The following is a 14,345-nucleotide window of genomic DNA, read 5'->3' as shown; positions in this document are numbered from 1 at the left end:
AACTACGATTCCCATGTGGCATAGCAAGACTCTGACAGTCACAAGCATGACACCCAGAGGCAAAAGCATGATGGGACTTGTAGTTCTGCAAAACAGCTGGATTTCCGCTAATTGCGTATCCCTGCACTAGCTTAATAAAAAAACAAACCTTTACAAGCTCTTTATTGTAAACAATGGGCCATATCCACAAAAGAGATACTCCGGCGTAAGCCGTCGTATCTCTGGTTCTAACTTTGGAACTGATCCTCAGAAGCAGTTTTCCTAAGTTAGGCAGAAGATCCGACATCTGTAAGGGACTTACACTGCCGGATCTTAGGATGCAGTACCGCATCCGCCACTGGGGGCATTTCGAGTCGAAATGCCTCTGTTAGTATGCAAATTAGCACTTAGGGCGATCCTCAAAGCTTTTGTACCTAGTTTTTACGCCGTAAGTGTTAGTTTGCCTGGTGTAAAACTAGGGCTGCTTTTACAAGGTGTAAAGTTAGTCACACCTTGTAAAGGCCCATTCAAGCGACGGCATTTGGTATGCATTCCCGAGGGAGAACTCCATGCCAATTTTCAATGAAAAAAACGGCATGGGTTCCCCCTCAGGAGCATACCAGGCCCTTAGGTCTGTTATGGGTTGTAAGGAGACCCCCCTCCGCCGCAAAATTGACGTAGGGGGTCCCCCTACAATCCATACCAGACCCGTATCCAAAGCACGCTACCCGGCCAGCCAGGAAGGGAGTGGGGACGAGCGAGCGCCCCCCCCCCCCTCCTGAGCCGTGCCAGGCCGCATGCCCTCAACATGGGGGGGTTGGGTGCTCTGGGGCAGGGGGGCGCACTGCGGGCCCCCCCACCCCAGAGCACCCTGTCCCCATGTTGATGAGGACAGGACCTCTTCCCGACAACCCTTGCCATTGGTTGTCGGGGTCTGCGGGCGGAGGCTTATCGGAATCTGGGAGTCCCCTTTAATAAGGGGGCCCCCAGATACCGGCCCCCCACCCTAAGTGAATGGATATGGGGTACATCGTACCCCTATCCATTCACCTGTAGGCAAAAAGTAAAAGTTAATAAACACACAACACAAGGCTTTTTAAAATATTTTATTATTCTGCTCCGGACGCCCCCCCTGTCTTCGTTATTAGCTCAATTACCAGGGGGGGCTTCTTCTTCCACTCTCCGGGGGTCTTCTCCGCTCTCCGGGGGTGTTCCGCTCTCCGGGGGGGGCTTCTCCGGACTCCGGGGGGCTTCTTCCATCTTCTCCCCTCTTCCGCTCTTGACTCGGCGAACCCCGGTTCTTCTGCAGCTCTCCGGTGCCTTCTTCTTCAGCGCTGGCTGCCTGCTATGTTTGTGTGTTAGCTCGATTTCAAACAGGCAGCCGGCGCGGTCTTCTGTGATGTCAGGGTCTTCTGGTCTTCTGTTCTTCCTATGTTGCCTCGTCGCCTGTTGTCGCTGTAATGATGGAAGCGCGCCTTGCATCCCATTTATATAGGCATCACCGTCCCATCATGCTCCGGTAGGTACCCACGTGGTGGGTGCACGTGGGTAGGCACCCACCACGTGGGTACCTACCGGAGCATGATGGGACGGTGATGCCTATATAAATGGGATGCAAGGCGCGCTTCCATCATTACAGCGACAACAGGCGACGAGGCAACATAGGAAGAACAGAAGACCAGAAGACCCTGACATCACAGAAGACCGCGCCGGCTGCCTGTTTGAAATCGAGCTAACACACAAACATAGCAGGCAGCCAGCGCTGAAGAAGAAGGCACCGGAGAGCTGCAGAAGAACCGGGGTTCGCCGAGTCAAGAGCGGAAGAGGGGAGAAGATGGAAGAAGCCCCCCGGAGTCCGGAGAAGCCCCCCCCGGAGAGCGGAACACCCCCGGAGAGCGGAGAAGACCCCGGAGAGTGGAAGAAGAAGCCCCCCCTGGTAATTGAGCTAATAACGAAGACAGGGGGGGCGTCCGGAGCAGAATAATAAAATATTTTAAAAAGCCTTGTGTTGTGTGTTTATTAACTTTTACTTTTTGCCTACAGGTGAATGGATAGGGGTACGATGTACCCCATATCCATTCACTTAGGGTGGGGGGCCGGTATCTGGGGGCCCCCTTATTAAAGGGGACTCCCAGATTCCGATAAGCCTCCGCCCGCAGACCCCGACAACCAATGGCAAGGGTTGTCGGGAAGAGGTCCTGTCCTCATCAACATGGGGACAGGGTGCTCTGGGGTGGGGGGGCCCGCAGTGCGCCCCCCTGCCCCAGAGCACCCAACCCCCCCATGTTGAGGGCATGCGGCCTGGCACGGCTCAGGAGGGGGGGGGGCGCTCGCTCGTCCCCACTCCCTTCCTGGCTGGCCGGGTAGCGTGCTTTGGATACGGGTCTGGTATGGATTGTAGGGGGACCCCCTACGTCAATTTTGCGGCGGAGGGGGGTCTCCTTACAACCCATAACAGACCTAAGGGCCTGGTATGCTCCTGAGGGGGAACCCATGCCGTTTTTTTCATTGAAAATTGGCATGGAGTTCTCCCTCAGGAATGCATGCCGAGCGACGCTGTCATATTTTTTTACAATTATTTGTTTTCCCGGCGCGTCTTTTTTTCACCCGTCGTAACTTTAGTGTCCCGTCGCAATCCACAAAGCCGCCCGGCGTCAATTACGTTCGCGCGATGCACGTCGGGAAAATGACGTCACGCGCATGCGCAGTACGGCCGGCGCGGGAGCGCGCCTCATTTAAATTGTAAACGCCCCCCGGAGAGGAGGAACGCCTTACGACGGCGGCACTTAACTTACACTGCTTGAAATTTTTACGTAAGTGCTTTGAGGATCAGGCACTTAGGTAAAAACTTTAAGTCAGTGTAACTTAACTGCTGAAAGTTAAGTTACGCCGCCTGGCTGAGGATTTGGCCCAATGTTTCTACATTTTTTTTTCTTGGTCTGAATTTCTCACTTCCTCTTCCTTCTCAGTAAACCTGACAACATCATCTGAGCTGTGTTTAGTCAGTCAGCACAGCTTATTGAACAGCTTACTAAGGAGGAACAGGAAGTGAGAAATTCAGACCAAGAAAAAAAAAAAAAAAACATTTATTGGTAGTGAAATTGAAGAAAAAAACTACAATGCAATAGCTTAGGGATATGCAATTAGTGGATATCCAACTGTTTCAGAACTACGATTCCCATGTGGCATAGCAAGACTCTGACAGTCACAAGCATGACACCCAGAGGCAAAAGCATGATGGGACTTGTAGTTCTGCAAAACAGCTGGATTTCCGCTAATTGCGTATCCCTGCACTAGCTTAATAAAAAAACAAACCTTTACAAGCTCTTTATTGTAAACAATGTTTCTACATTATCAAAATTTTGCTTTTACAAAATATGTATGAAGATGATTTTTTTTGTGGAATAAAAAACAAGAACGACTTCTCTGAGTATGTCTGATTTTATTTAGCATTTAGCAAAAAGTAATTAAAGATTTTAATTATTCACGGTAACAACGTTAACGTTAAGGTGCCTCATCAGAGCCTGACGTATTTCGCTGCACTCTTCTTCCATATCCTGTGCTGCTATTACTGGTACTGGCTCTTCTGGAGATGTATTCCAATCCTGGTCAAAGTCTTCTCCATGGCTTTCACAAAGATTGTGAAGAGTACAGCACGTTAGGACCATGGATTTTGTAAGTTGAATGTCACTGTCATTCCTCTTCATAAGACACCTCCATCTACCCTTTAGTCTTCCAAACGCATTTTCCACTACAACACGTGCCCTGGATGTTTTCTTGTTGTAGATTTGCTGCTCTGTTGTTAGGCGCCCATTGTCAGAAAATGGTTTCAGGAGCCAATTTTGTAAAGGATAGGCAGAGTCCCCAAGCACATAATAGCCAACATTCACCCCACAAATGTTCTTAGTGCTAACAGGATACAGGCCTCCCTGGCCAACCCAATCCCAAAATGTTGACAATCGGAGAACCCGAGCATCATGCAAACTCCCAGGCTTTCCTACATTCACATTCCAGAATAGTCCCTTGCCATCCACTACTCCCTGGAGGACGATGGAATGCCAGCCTTTTCGGTTGAAGTAGTCAGTGTGGTATTCTTGTGGTGCTATTATTGGTATGTGTGAGCCATCAATAGCACCAACACACTGTGGAAGGCCCCACCTGTTCTCAAAGTACTCAGCCATGTCTTTGAGCTTTTCCCTGTTAGGAAAATGAACAATTTCAGGAGCTAGCAATGTGCACACAGCCTTACAGAAGTCCTGCACACACCGGCACACTGATGATTTGCTGACACCAAAAAGATGACCTATACTCCTATATTCACTGTTGGTAGCCAGCTTTCACAGTGCAATGGCAATTCTTTTCCTTACAGGCAAACAGGCTCTGAAGTTGGTGCTTTTCTTTTCCATCACTGGACGTAGCTTGGCACAAAGGAATGAGAAGGTTTCCTCTGACATCCTTAAATTCTGCACCCACTGTCTGTGGGTGAATCCTGGGACGGTCACATTCCACCACTCATTGGCACGAGGGAATGCCCAAATCACTGGTCGGCGGCGCTGCTTTGCCAAAAGGAGAAGCATCTGTAAAAAATGCAGTGTGTCAGTGTGTATAGGTCAGTGTGTGTGTGTGTGTGTGTGTGTGTCTCAGTGTGTGTGTGTGTATAGGTCAGTGTGTGTCAGTGTGTGTGTGTATAGGTCAGTGTGTGTCAGTGTGTGTATAGGTCAGTGTGTGTGTGTGTGTCAGTGTGTGTATAGGTCAGTGTGTGTGTCAGTGTGTGTATAGGTCAGTGTGTGTGTGTGTGTGTGTGTGTGTGTGTGTGTGTGTGTGTGTCAGTGTGTGTCAGTGTGTGTCAGTGTGTGTGTGTATAGGTCAGTGTGTGTCAGTGTGTGTGTGTCAGTGTGTGTATAGGTCAGTGTGTGTCAGTGTGTGTCAGTGTGTGTGTGTATAGGTCAGTGTGTGTCAGTGTGTGTGTGTCAGTGTGTGTATAGGTCAGTGTGTGTCAGTGTGTGTGTGTCAGTGTGTGTATAGGTCAGTGTGTGTCAGTGTGTGTGTGTCAGTGTGTGTATAGGTCAGTGTGTGTGTGTGTCAGTGTGTGTATAGGTCAGTGTGTGTGTCAGTGTGTGTATAGGTCAGTGTGTGTGTGTGTGTGTGTGTGTCAGTGTGTGTATAGGTCAGTGTGTGTGTGTGTGTGTGTCAGTGTGTGTATAGGTCAGTGTGTGTGTCTGTGTGTCAGTGTGTGTATAGGTCAGTGTGTGTGTGTATAGGTCAGTGTGTGTCAGTGTGTGTGTGTATAGGTCAGTGTGTGTCAGTGTGTGTGTAGGTCAGTGTGTGTTTCAGTGTGTCAGTGTATGTGTGTGTGTGTGTTTCAGGTAAGTCAGTCAGTTGTGCTTACCCTATAGCGCTGCCGTCTTTGTCTTAGCAGCACAAATGTATACTTCTCCTCCCGGCTACACATCCAAGCTAAAAGTTTTCTTCTCTTTTCGGCTGTGTTTCTCATTGCCGCTCGCAACCTTCTCTCATACAGTGCGGTATGAATTTTGCCTATAAAGAACCAAAAGGCTAGCAGAGAAAAGACGAGCTGCTGAATGACCTCCATTGTTGTTGTTGTTGTTTGGCTGACGCTGAGTGACGCTGCATCACGTTTCTCGTCGCACTAGTGTGACATCATGAGAGGCATTTTTTCTAAAACCTGTATGGCCCTGGCGGTCCGATTTGCAGTGGAAACGCTCACCAGAATAGACCGGACCATTCAAACCCGTTCCATTCTAAACGACCCGAACCGATCCGCTCAGTGGAAACGTAGCATTAGGGAACCCCTAGCAACCTCTAAATGAGCCCTAGGGTTGCATGGAACCCTGATTGAGTGGCTGTTTTACTGGCTACTTTTCCTGAATTGTCTGCTGTGGATTTTATCTGTAGAATGTAAATGAAAACACAGCAAAAAATCAAACACTTATATGTGTTTTTTTAAAATAATTTTTTTAAATAATTTATTAATTTCCACATTGTACTTCAATTGTTTCTAGCCTACTCCTATTAATCTGAATAATCTTGAAGTTTGCACTTAATTTGTGAAGATCCCCACACATTTACTTACTTAAATTCTGTGACACGTATTCACTATGTCCTGTAAGCAGGCATTGGTGTGTCACACATTTCACAGAGCATGCATTTTGAACTACAGAGATGTTGCGAGGAGGAGTTTCAGGAGATGTAGTCAGTATACAGGAACTATGGGATATGTACTGCTTGGAAAGTAAACAGTTAACAGCAGAACAGATGCTACAATGCATGCACAAAATCCAGATTGTCGTAGAAATAGATGGCCAGCAGAAAGGCAGTGCTTATAACATCAGATGAGATATTTCAAGTAAGTTTTTATTGGATTGTCAAATACAGTGCAGACAATTTAGGCAGGTGTGAAGAAACGTTGTATTGTAAGTAGGGTTGTCCAGATACCGATACCAGTATCGGTATCGGGACCGATACCGAGTATTTGCGCTAGTACTCGTACTCGCGCAAATACTCCCGATACCAAAATAGAATACTTTTATTTTTTTTTATTTTTTTGTGACATCGAACACAAATTGGATGGCACCATTGGATGGCACTGATAGGTGGCACTGGCATTGATTGAATGGCACTCATAAATGGATGGCACTGATAGGTGGCACTGGCATTGATTGGGTCTCACTGATGAGATGCACTAATAAGCTGCCTCCCTGCACTGATGCACTAATGGGCACTGATCTGCACTGATAGGTGGCACTGGCTAGCTGCACTTTTGGGCACTGGCACCGATGAGCTGCACTGACAGTGATCACTCCTTCAATGATATGTAGTTTTCCAGTACCGTATGCTAAAAAACAGCCCCACACCATGATGTACCAGTTCTTCATAATTCTAAAGAAAATATCTTTGGTCTGTATTGTGGTTTGAAAACGGTCACATGACATTAAAAAAAAGTATCGGTATTCGGTATCGGCGACTACTTGAAAAAAAGTATTGGTACTTGTACTCGGTCCTAAAAAAGTGGTATCGGGACAACCCTAATTGTAAGAATACTTTCAATAATATATGTTTTAATTGTTTATTGTTATCAATTTACAAAATGCAAAGCGAGTGAACAGAAGAAAATCTAAATCAAATCAATATTTGGTGTGACCATTCTTTGGCTTCAAACCAGCATTAATTCTTCCACTTGCACACTTTGTACACTTGCACAAAGTCAAGGAATTTGTAGGATTAAAGTGAGGTGTATGATTAATCAGTTAAACCAAGCAGGTCCTAATGATTATCAATTTCCTATGTAGGTTGAAACACAGGCATTAACTGAAACAGAAACAGCTGTGTAGGAGGCTTAAAACTGGGTGAGGAACAGCCAAACTCTGCTGCTAAGGTTAGATTGTGGAAGACAACTGTCTTCCACAATCTAACTTTAGCAGCAGAGTTTGGCTGTTCCTCACCCAGAGTTTGGCTGTAGCAGGAGGTAATTTGTTGGCCATAGGACAGAAAAGTGGTACAATAATGAGTGTCTGCAGGCAACAGTCAAGCATGGTGGAGATTCCTTGCAAGTTTGGGGGTTGTCCTGTTCTCGCTACACGTTTGCCCCTGGGGTATATGTAGCTCAACATACAGCTTAAACCTTGCATCCTAAATAACTAGACTGTCTGTAACTTTGGATCTTTATTACGATGAACAGGTGATGGCCATATAAGATGCGTATGAATAATGTTGAAACTAGAGATAAGCAAATAAAGGAACATATAAGAATGATATGAACACAGACAAATGTATACTAGGCATATAGATAAACAGTCTTTATCATACCAGCGATGCTGTCCCAGGAGGATTAGGACTTAGGAAACATGTGTTGCAGGTTTAGCTGACTCCAAGTGGACTGTCCAGTGGAAAAGAGAAGAAAGAGTGGTGATAGGAAGTGAAGACAGTTTTCAATAACACAACAGGAAATGTACATTACCATAGAACTTGCCCATCAACAGTCCTTTGTTAAGAGTGACATCTAGTGGACAATATTTGAATTACAAGTCCAGAAGATATTCCTTGTAGGCCAAAGACATGACAGGGGTGCATTTTTGCAAATAGAGTTGGAGATCTGGTTAGGATCAATGGTGTCCTCAATGCTGAGAAATACAGGCAGATATGGTACTTACCCATCATGCCATATCATCAGGGATGTGTGTTTTTGGCCCCAAATGTCTTCTGCAGCAGGACAACAACCCCAAACATACAGACAATGTCAATAAAAACTAGCTTCAGCATAAAGAAGAACAAAGATGCCTGAAAGTGGTGAATGGCCCCCATAGAACCCTGATCTCAACATCAGTGAATCTGCCTGGGATTGCATGAAGACACAGAAGGATTTGAGCCTACATCCACAAAAGATTTACATATGGTTAGTATGCCAAAATGTTTGGAAAAACCTACCTGCAAAATTCCTTCAAAAACTGTGTGCAAGTGTACCTAGAAGAATTGATGCTGTTTTGAAGGCAAAGGGTGGACACAACAAATATTGATTTTATTTGGATTCCTCTTCAGTTCATTTACTTTCCATGACTCTAGTATAACAGATGTACTACTAACCCAACTTAATTTACCCATAACCAACCCCCAACTTTCTTCCCCATTAACATGGAGACCACACCATTTTGTTGGGTAAATAATAGGCCGTAGCAGCCTGTTTTATTAAAGGTAATAATAATTTAACATTTTTAATGTAAACACACCTGTCATACTAACTGAACTGACGTTGGTCTCCGCAGGCAAAAGCTTTTAACTGTAAAACACTAACTGTATATATAAACATATATACATATAACCATATAACTTCTCTATTGCACTGCCCTTCTGACAGGCCTCAAGCCGATGCTGGCTCAAAGACCCTCCCGACCGCAGTGCTCCATACTCATTCCCCAGGTAACCTTCTCTGGGCATCATCATATCCCCTGTCACCGACAGGTCTTCAATCATTTATTTTAACACGGCTCCTCCTTCACCCGCAGAGACCAAACCTCGTCGCTGCCACGACAATCCCTTGCAAACCTACGGAAAAACAAGCAAACACAAACAACACGCAACACCACAACACTGACATACAACTCAAACCACCGAAAAGGAATATCAACAGCAGGGGAGGGTGGGTGGGAACTTTCCTGCGTGCTCTGCTTGCCCTGGGGGCGGGGACTTACCATTTTATCAACTCCTCTCTCCGCCCCCCGCCCCCTGAGCAGCCAATGGTTAATTTGTGCCCTGTTCACTGAGTCATGTGGGCCCTCCACCGAGTCCCCTTGGTCCTAGCTCCGGGCTGTCTTTTTGTAATTTGATAAAAACAAACTAATAAAACTTCTATTTAATTTAAAATTTTCAGTAGTTTTCACACCTTCCTAAAACTTTTGTACAACTATTGTTTGCATTGCTACTACAATGCTGATGCTATAAAATTAAAGTGTATGCAGTGAACTTATTGGTTACCATTTATTGAACATGTGTAACCTCAGCTTTCTTTTGCTAAAAAATGCTACATTGGTTAGTTTAGTTTCTTTTTGAGAAAAAACTTTAGCTAAAGCTTTTAAAATAGTGACTGCCACTTTTGCTGGACAGCTTAGCTTGTTAAGGGAAGTAGGAATTGATTTACTGACAAACAGGTAATAAAACTTCAGGGTGGGCTCAGAAAATGAAAAACTGCTGTGAGAATGCTATGACAGACTGCATCAGATATGAAAGCAAAAGATAAACATTGTTTCAAAGACACATCCGAAGGGGCAGAGTACAAATGCAATAAAATAATGGATGTCATTTTTATTCTAGACCAAAAGTCAAATACTATACTTACTGCTTGAGTCATACATTCTGAGGCCCTGTACACACGTCCGAGAAACTCGACGGGCAAAACACATCGTTTTGCTCGTCGAGTTCCTTGTGAAGCAGCCAAGGATCTCGGCGAGCCAACTTTTCCCATTGACTAACGAGGAAATAGAGAACATGTTCTCTTTTTGGCCCGACGAGATCCTCGTCGGTTTCCTCGGCGAAAAGTGTACACACGACCGGTTTTCTCGGCAGAATACGTCTCCCATCGAGTTTCTTGCTGATTTCTGCCGAGAAAACCGGTCGTGTGTACGGGGCCTAAGAGAGAAAAAGGCCATATGAGCCTTTAAAGTGATATTAAAGTCTTTTTTATTTTTTTTTGTTAAACAACAAACATGTTTTACTTACCCACTCGGCAGCCTGGCTCCTCCTCTTCTCGGGTCCCCTGCCAGCGCTCCTGGTCCCTCCCTCATGCCAAATGCACCCAAGCAATGCTTTCGAACCGCGGCTCTGCATGTCCATTCCCACACTGAGCCGCAGCTCTGCTTGGCCCCGCCACCTCCCACTCCTGATTGGTTGGCTCACTGGCTGTAATTGACAGCAGTGGGAGCCATTGCCTCAGCCAATGAAGAGTAAGACTCCCTGGAGAGCCGAGGCTCTCATGAACATTGCTGGATCGAGAGGGGGCTCAGATAAGAGGGGGCATGCTGTACACAGAAGACTTTTGACCCTTTAGAACCACTTTATTAATGCAACTGCTGTCATCAATGAGCAGGAGATAAATACACAAAGAGATTTAAATAACGTATCCCATCTGAATCAAGTCCACATATCTGGAAAGCACCCTGCAGACCCACTCGTATCTCCATTAAGCTAGCCATATACTGTTAGTTTTTTTGTTCAGCCAGGAGACCGAAAAATAAAAACTAGCAGATTCCTCCATCCATACAAACAAGGTAGATGGCAGAACCCCCCCCCCCCCCCCGTAACATTATATGCTCACAGCTGGACCTGCAGCTGTCAGAATACACTCATCAATGGCTGATGCTAAAAATCTAGAAAATAAACGTCCAGAAAAAAATGTGCAGCAATGCAAAGAGCACCACCAGACCAAAGGATAAAAAAGTCTAAATCCATTTATTAATTTACATTGAAAAACAGCTAACAGCTACCCCCCCCCCCCCTTCATCAGGGCTACAACAAATATGTGTGCATGTGCACATGTATGGGGTTGATTTACTAAAACTGGAGAGTGAAAAATCTGGTGCAGCTCTACATAGAAATCAATCAGCTTCCGTGTTTTTTTTTGTTTTTTGTCAAACATTTATTGAATAGGCTGACGTTAGAAGCTGACTACAGTTCACAGCTGCATCAGATTTTGCACTCTCCAGTTTTAGTAAATCAACCTCTAATTGTATTTATATATGCACGTATATATACTCGTATATAGCCCTGATTTTTGTGAGCAGTCTATCGTGAGCTCTCCAAAAGTTCTCGTCCATTCAGTACTTTTTATGAACTCACACCCAAGTCTCAGCACTTTTTTTTTTCTTCATTGGATCAAATGAACAACAGCTGTTAAGCAGGGATTGCCACACACTGATCATTGTCAAACAGGCCTAATTTCAATCAGTGTGTGGCTAGCTTTAGCCTTGCTGGTTCAACAGCCAGCTAGTTTACAGCATTGTACTCATAGCAGAAGAATTTTTACTAAACAAAATAAAATATACGTTAAAACAAGAACATACTTTTTTTCAATTTGTGCACTTATTTGGTCCCTTGAATTTTTCAAAAATTATGTTTTATGTTGCAGAGAAAGCTACATTGTTGAACTGCTTTAAAACTTCAGTGTACTGTACGATCCAGCTTTTTTCCTTATTAAGTATAAGCGACTCCTGGTTATGTGAAAATTCCAGATCCTGCAAGGCCTATTTATGGAGTGTTATAAGCTTCCAAATGACCCCATCTTAGAAACTTTACAACACTCCATATATAGGCTTCACAGGATCTGGAATTTTTACATAACCACGGGTTGCCAGTCGATATCAGTTGCCTCCATCTTCACTGTGAAACTTCAATACTCACATCCGATGGGAACAAGTGCATTTAGCTGTTATATATTATATGGTACTGTACATCCTATGTAAAAGGTGAGCACATTTTTTTTTCTTTCACTTTTTCTCTTTTTAATCAGCACATGTGCTCCCAGATATAGCCCCTACCTGGATATGTTTTTTTTTTGGAACTAATGGAACTGTGGTTTTCATGAAGTGCTGCTTCACCTTCTCGTCTGGATTATTTTATGTGGAAATTCTTTGCGCTCTAAAGTAGATCTTCTCTTGCATTGGAAATATGCTTTTGCAGAGCCTGACTGTAATTTGACTACAAGCTCTGTAAAGAAGACATCTGTAAAAAGCAGTGAGATAATCACATTAGCAGGGAGAGGTTGGGTGAGTTTAATAAAGATAATACACAAATAAAGCTATGCCATGGATGCTAGAACTTAGATTTATTTTGTTTGCCAATTTTAGTAAATTTATATCTTCTACAAACTAAAGAGTGGGTGGTTGAGCAGCTATGCATGTTATGAAAGTAGAGTTCATTTACGTTTATGTAGCCCTAGGTCATATTGCCTATTGTTTCGAAAATTTGCTGTGATGCTAAAGTCTGCTGAGTGTTTCTCTTTGTGCTGCAAGATTTCTGCTACAGTTAAAGCACAATCATTTTTTATTATTATTTCTTGGTGCAGGGCTACTGACTTCTAAAACAAAAACATAATAATGTGCAATTGAACTGTAAAACCCTCATTAAAATAAATTATAATAGAACGCAAGACCTGACAGGACAAAAGATAATTTGAAAACAGTTGCTAAAGGCTACTGCACTTTCAAACCCACCTATGAACCAGTCTGTGGCACCTTGTAGTTCTAATATTGCATGTAATAGAAATGTTAAAGTATAGCAAGCAATCAGTGTTGATGGGGGAAATGTGCACTTGTCTTGCCTTCCTCCCTTTGTGGGAAGAAAGAAAATTGCATAATCTATTTCCTGCCTATGTTTGAACTTGCAAATAATTTCCACAATTTTATCATAGAACTACAATTTGTGTGATGCATAAAAAATCTGAACTGTTTGTTACCTGTAGTAGCATAATACTTACAGTGGGTCGTACTTACCTGATTATAAATGACACAGTTTTAGTGATGATAATATAAGAAACTGTAGCTGCAGTATTTTATCCATGGTTAAAATCCTGGTCAGTTTATTTTTTGCTGCCTGTGTTGGGAAGACTTCTTGCCTTGGAGGCGTAACAGGAAGTAAGAAAAAATTTGTACAAGAAAGAGGAATTCTTTTGTCAGATTCATGTTGCTAACAGAGCTGTAACCAGTGGAAGAGTTACCCTTGTCTCTTAATTTTTTGCCAACTCTAAAATGTTTCCATTTTCAATCACTTTCCTTTCTCGGGAACATAGACAGCACTAAAAATCTGATGGGTTCTCATCTTTCCTGACTTTATCCGAAAGTAAAAAAGCACAGCATAGACATTGGCACTATTAAAATTCACAAAACAGCCAAAGGGCACAAAAAATTGTAAGGCAGCACACAGCCTTGAAAAACTCAAACTTGAGATGTCTTTTGTAGAACCATAATGAAAGTAGGCTAATGATTTATACTTTTTGCAAAGTTGACCAATACCTTATTACATTAGGGGCGAATTACGATTTATGGTTTTAATTATGCAATCAACGAACAGCATGGTCTGCAGTTCATTGTACCAAGTATCTAATAAGGGCAACCTAGGTTTATTGATTTGTATAAGTTGATGAAAATGTGAAAAATTATTTATTTTATGTGTCTGATTTTCATTATTACCATTGAATCTCAGATATATTTTCAATACCAAGGTTCTGTTTGTAATGTAACCATAACTGTAATGTGTGTTTGTTTTTCAGAACAAGACCAGCAATGGTAAGTAGAGTATAATGCTTAATCGTCCTATGCCTGTCTTACTTTGTCTGACTCTTTCTTACACTTGTCAGCTTGTGTTTGCTTTCCTCTATCTGTCGTCTCACTCTTAAGCTGATTATCTGATAATGTTACTGTGTCATCTTCTTCGACATAAATACTTCTCAGAAAGGGGCATGTCCTTTGTCATTGAAAGGCAATGTTGAATGTGCCTGTTCTTCCAAATACAGTGAAAACAGGTGACACTATTCTTCTGGCTCTACCTAAAGTACTTCCAATCAAACTGAGTATAAAATCACTGAGACTTAATTGAATGTCACTCCTAAGCACCACGGATATCACTTAAATATGTTCTGAGTTTATTTAACTCTCCAGTTTCATCAGCACAATACATGGAGTCTCTCTAACATGTTGGTGGTTCACATTTAAGGGTTAGAGACAGCGCTCGGAGTTGCAGTTCATCTACCAGTTTAGTTTGTTCTTGAAAGTGTATGTTAAGCCAAAAATATTCTAGCTTTGAGTAGAGTGGGGTTAAATTAAAACTTCACTATATTACTAATAGCATTGGGATGCCTGCCT

General features: G+C 43.4%; 1 protein-coding gene across 2 annotated transcripts in view; it reads left to right on the top strand.

The window, feature by feature from the left end:
• The window catches only part of CARNS1 (carnosine synthase 1), a 48,368-nt gene that overhangs the window by 15,306 nt on the left and 18,717 nt on the right, over nucleotides 1-14,345 (top strand). Inside the window, exons 1-2 of one of the 2 annotated variants that reach the window (XM_040320829.1) lie at nucleotides 11,857-11,951; nucleotides 13,754-13,769. In XM_040320829.1, the coding sequence (XP_040176763.1) occupies nucleotides 11,926-11,951; nucleotides 13,754-13,769 (42 nt within the window). In that variant the 5' untranslated portion in view covers nucleotides 11,857-11,925. Of the gene's footprint in view, nucleotides 1-11,856; nucleotides 11,952-13,753; nucleotides 13,770-14,345 lie in introns of those variants that run through there. The other variant, XM_040320830.1, reaches the window with a different exon arrangement.

The sequence above is a fragment of the Rana temporaria genome, chromosome 8 (assembly GCF_905171775.1).
Source record: "Rana temporaria chromosome 8, aRanTem1.1, whole genome shotgun sequence".
In the NCBI taxonomy this organism is placed as follows: domain Eukaryota; kingdom Metazoa; phylum Chordata; class Amphibia; order Anura; family Ranidae; genus Rana; species Rana temporaria.
The sequence above is the reverse complement of the archived record's forward strand: the minus strand, read 5'-3'. Positions and strand labels throughout refer to the sequence as shown.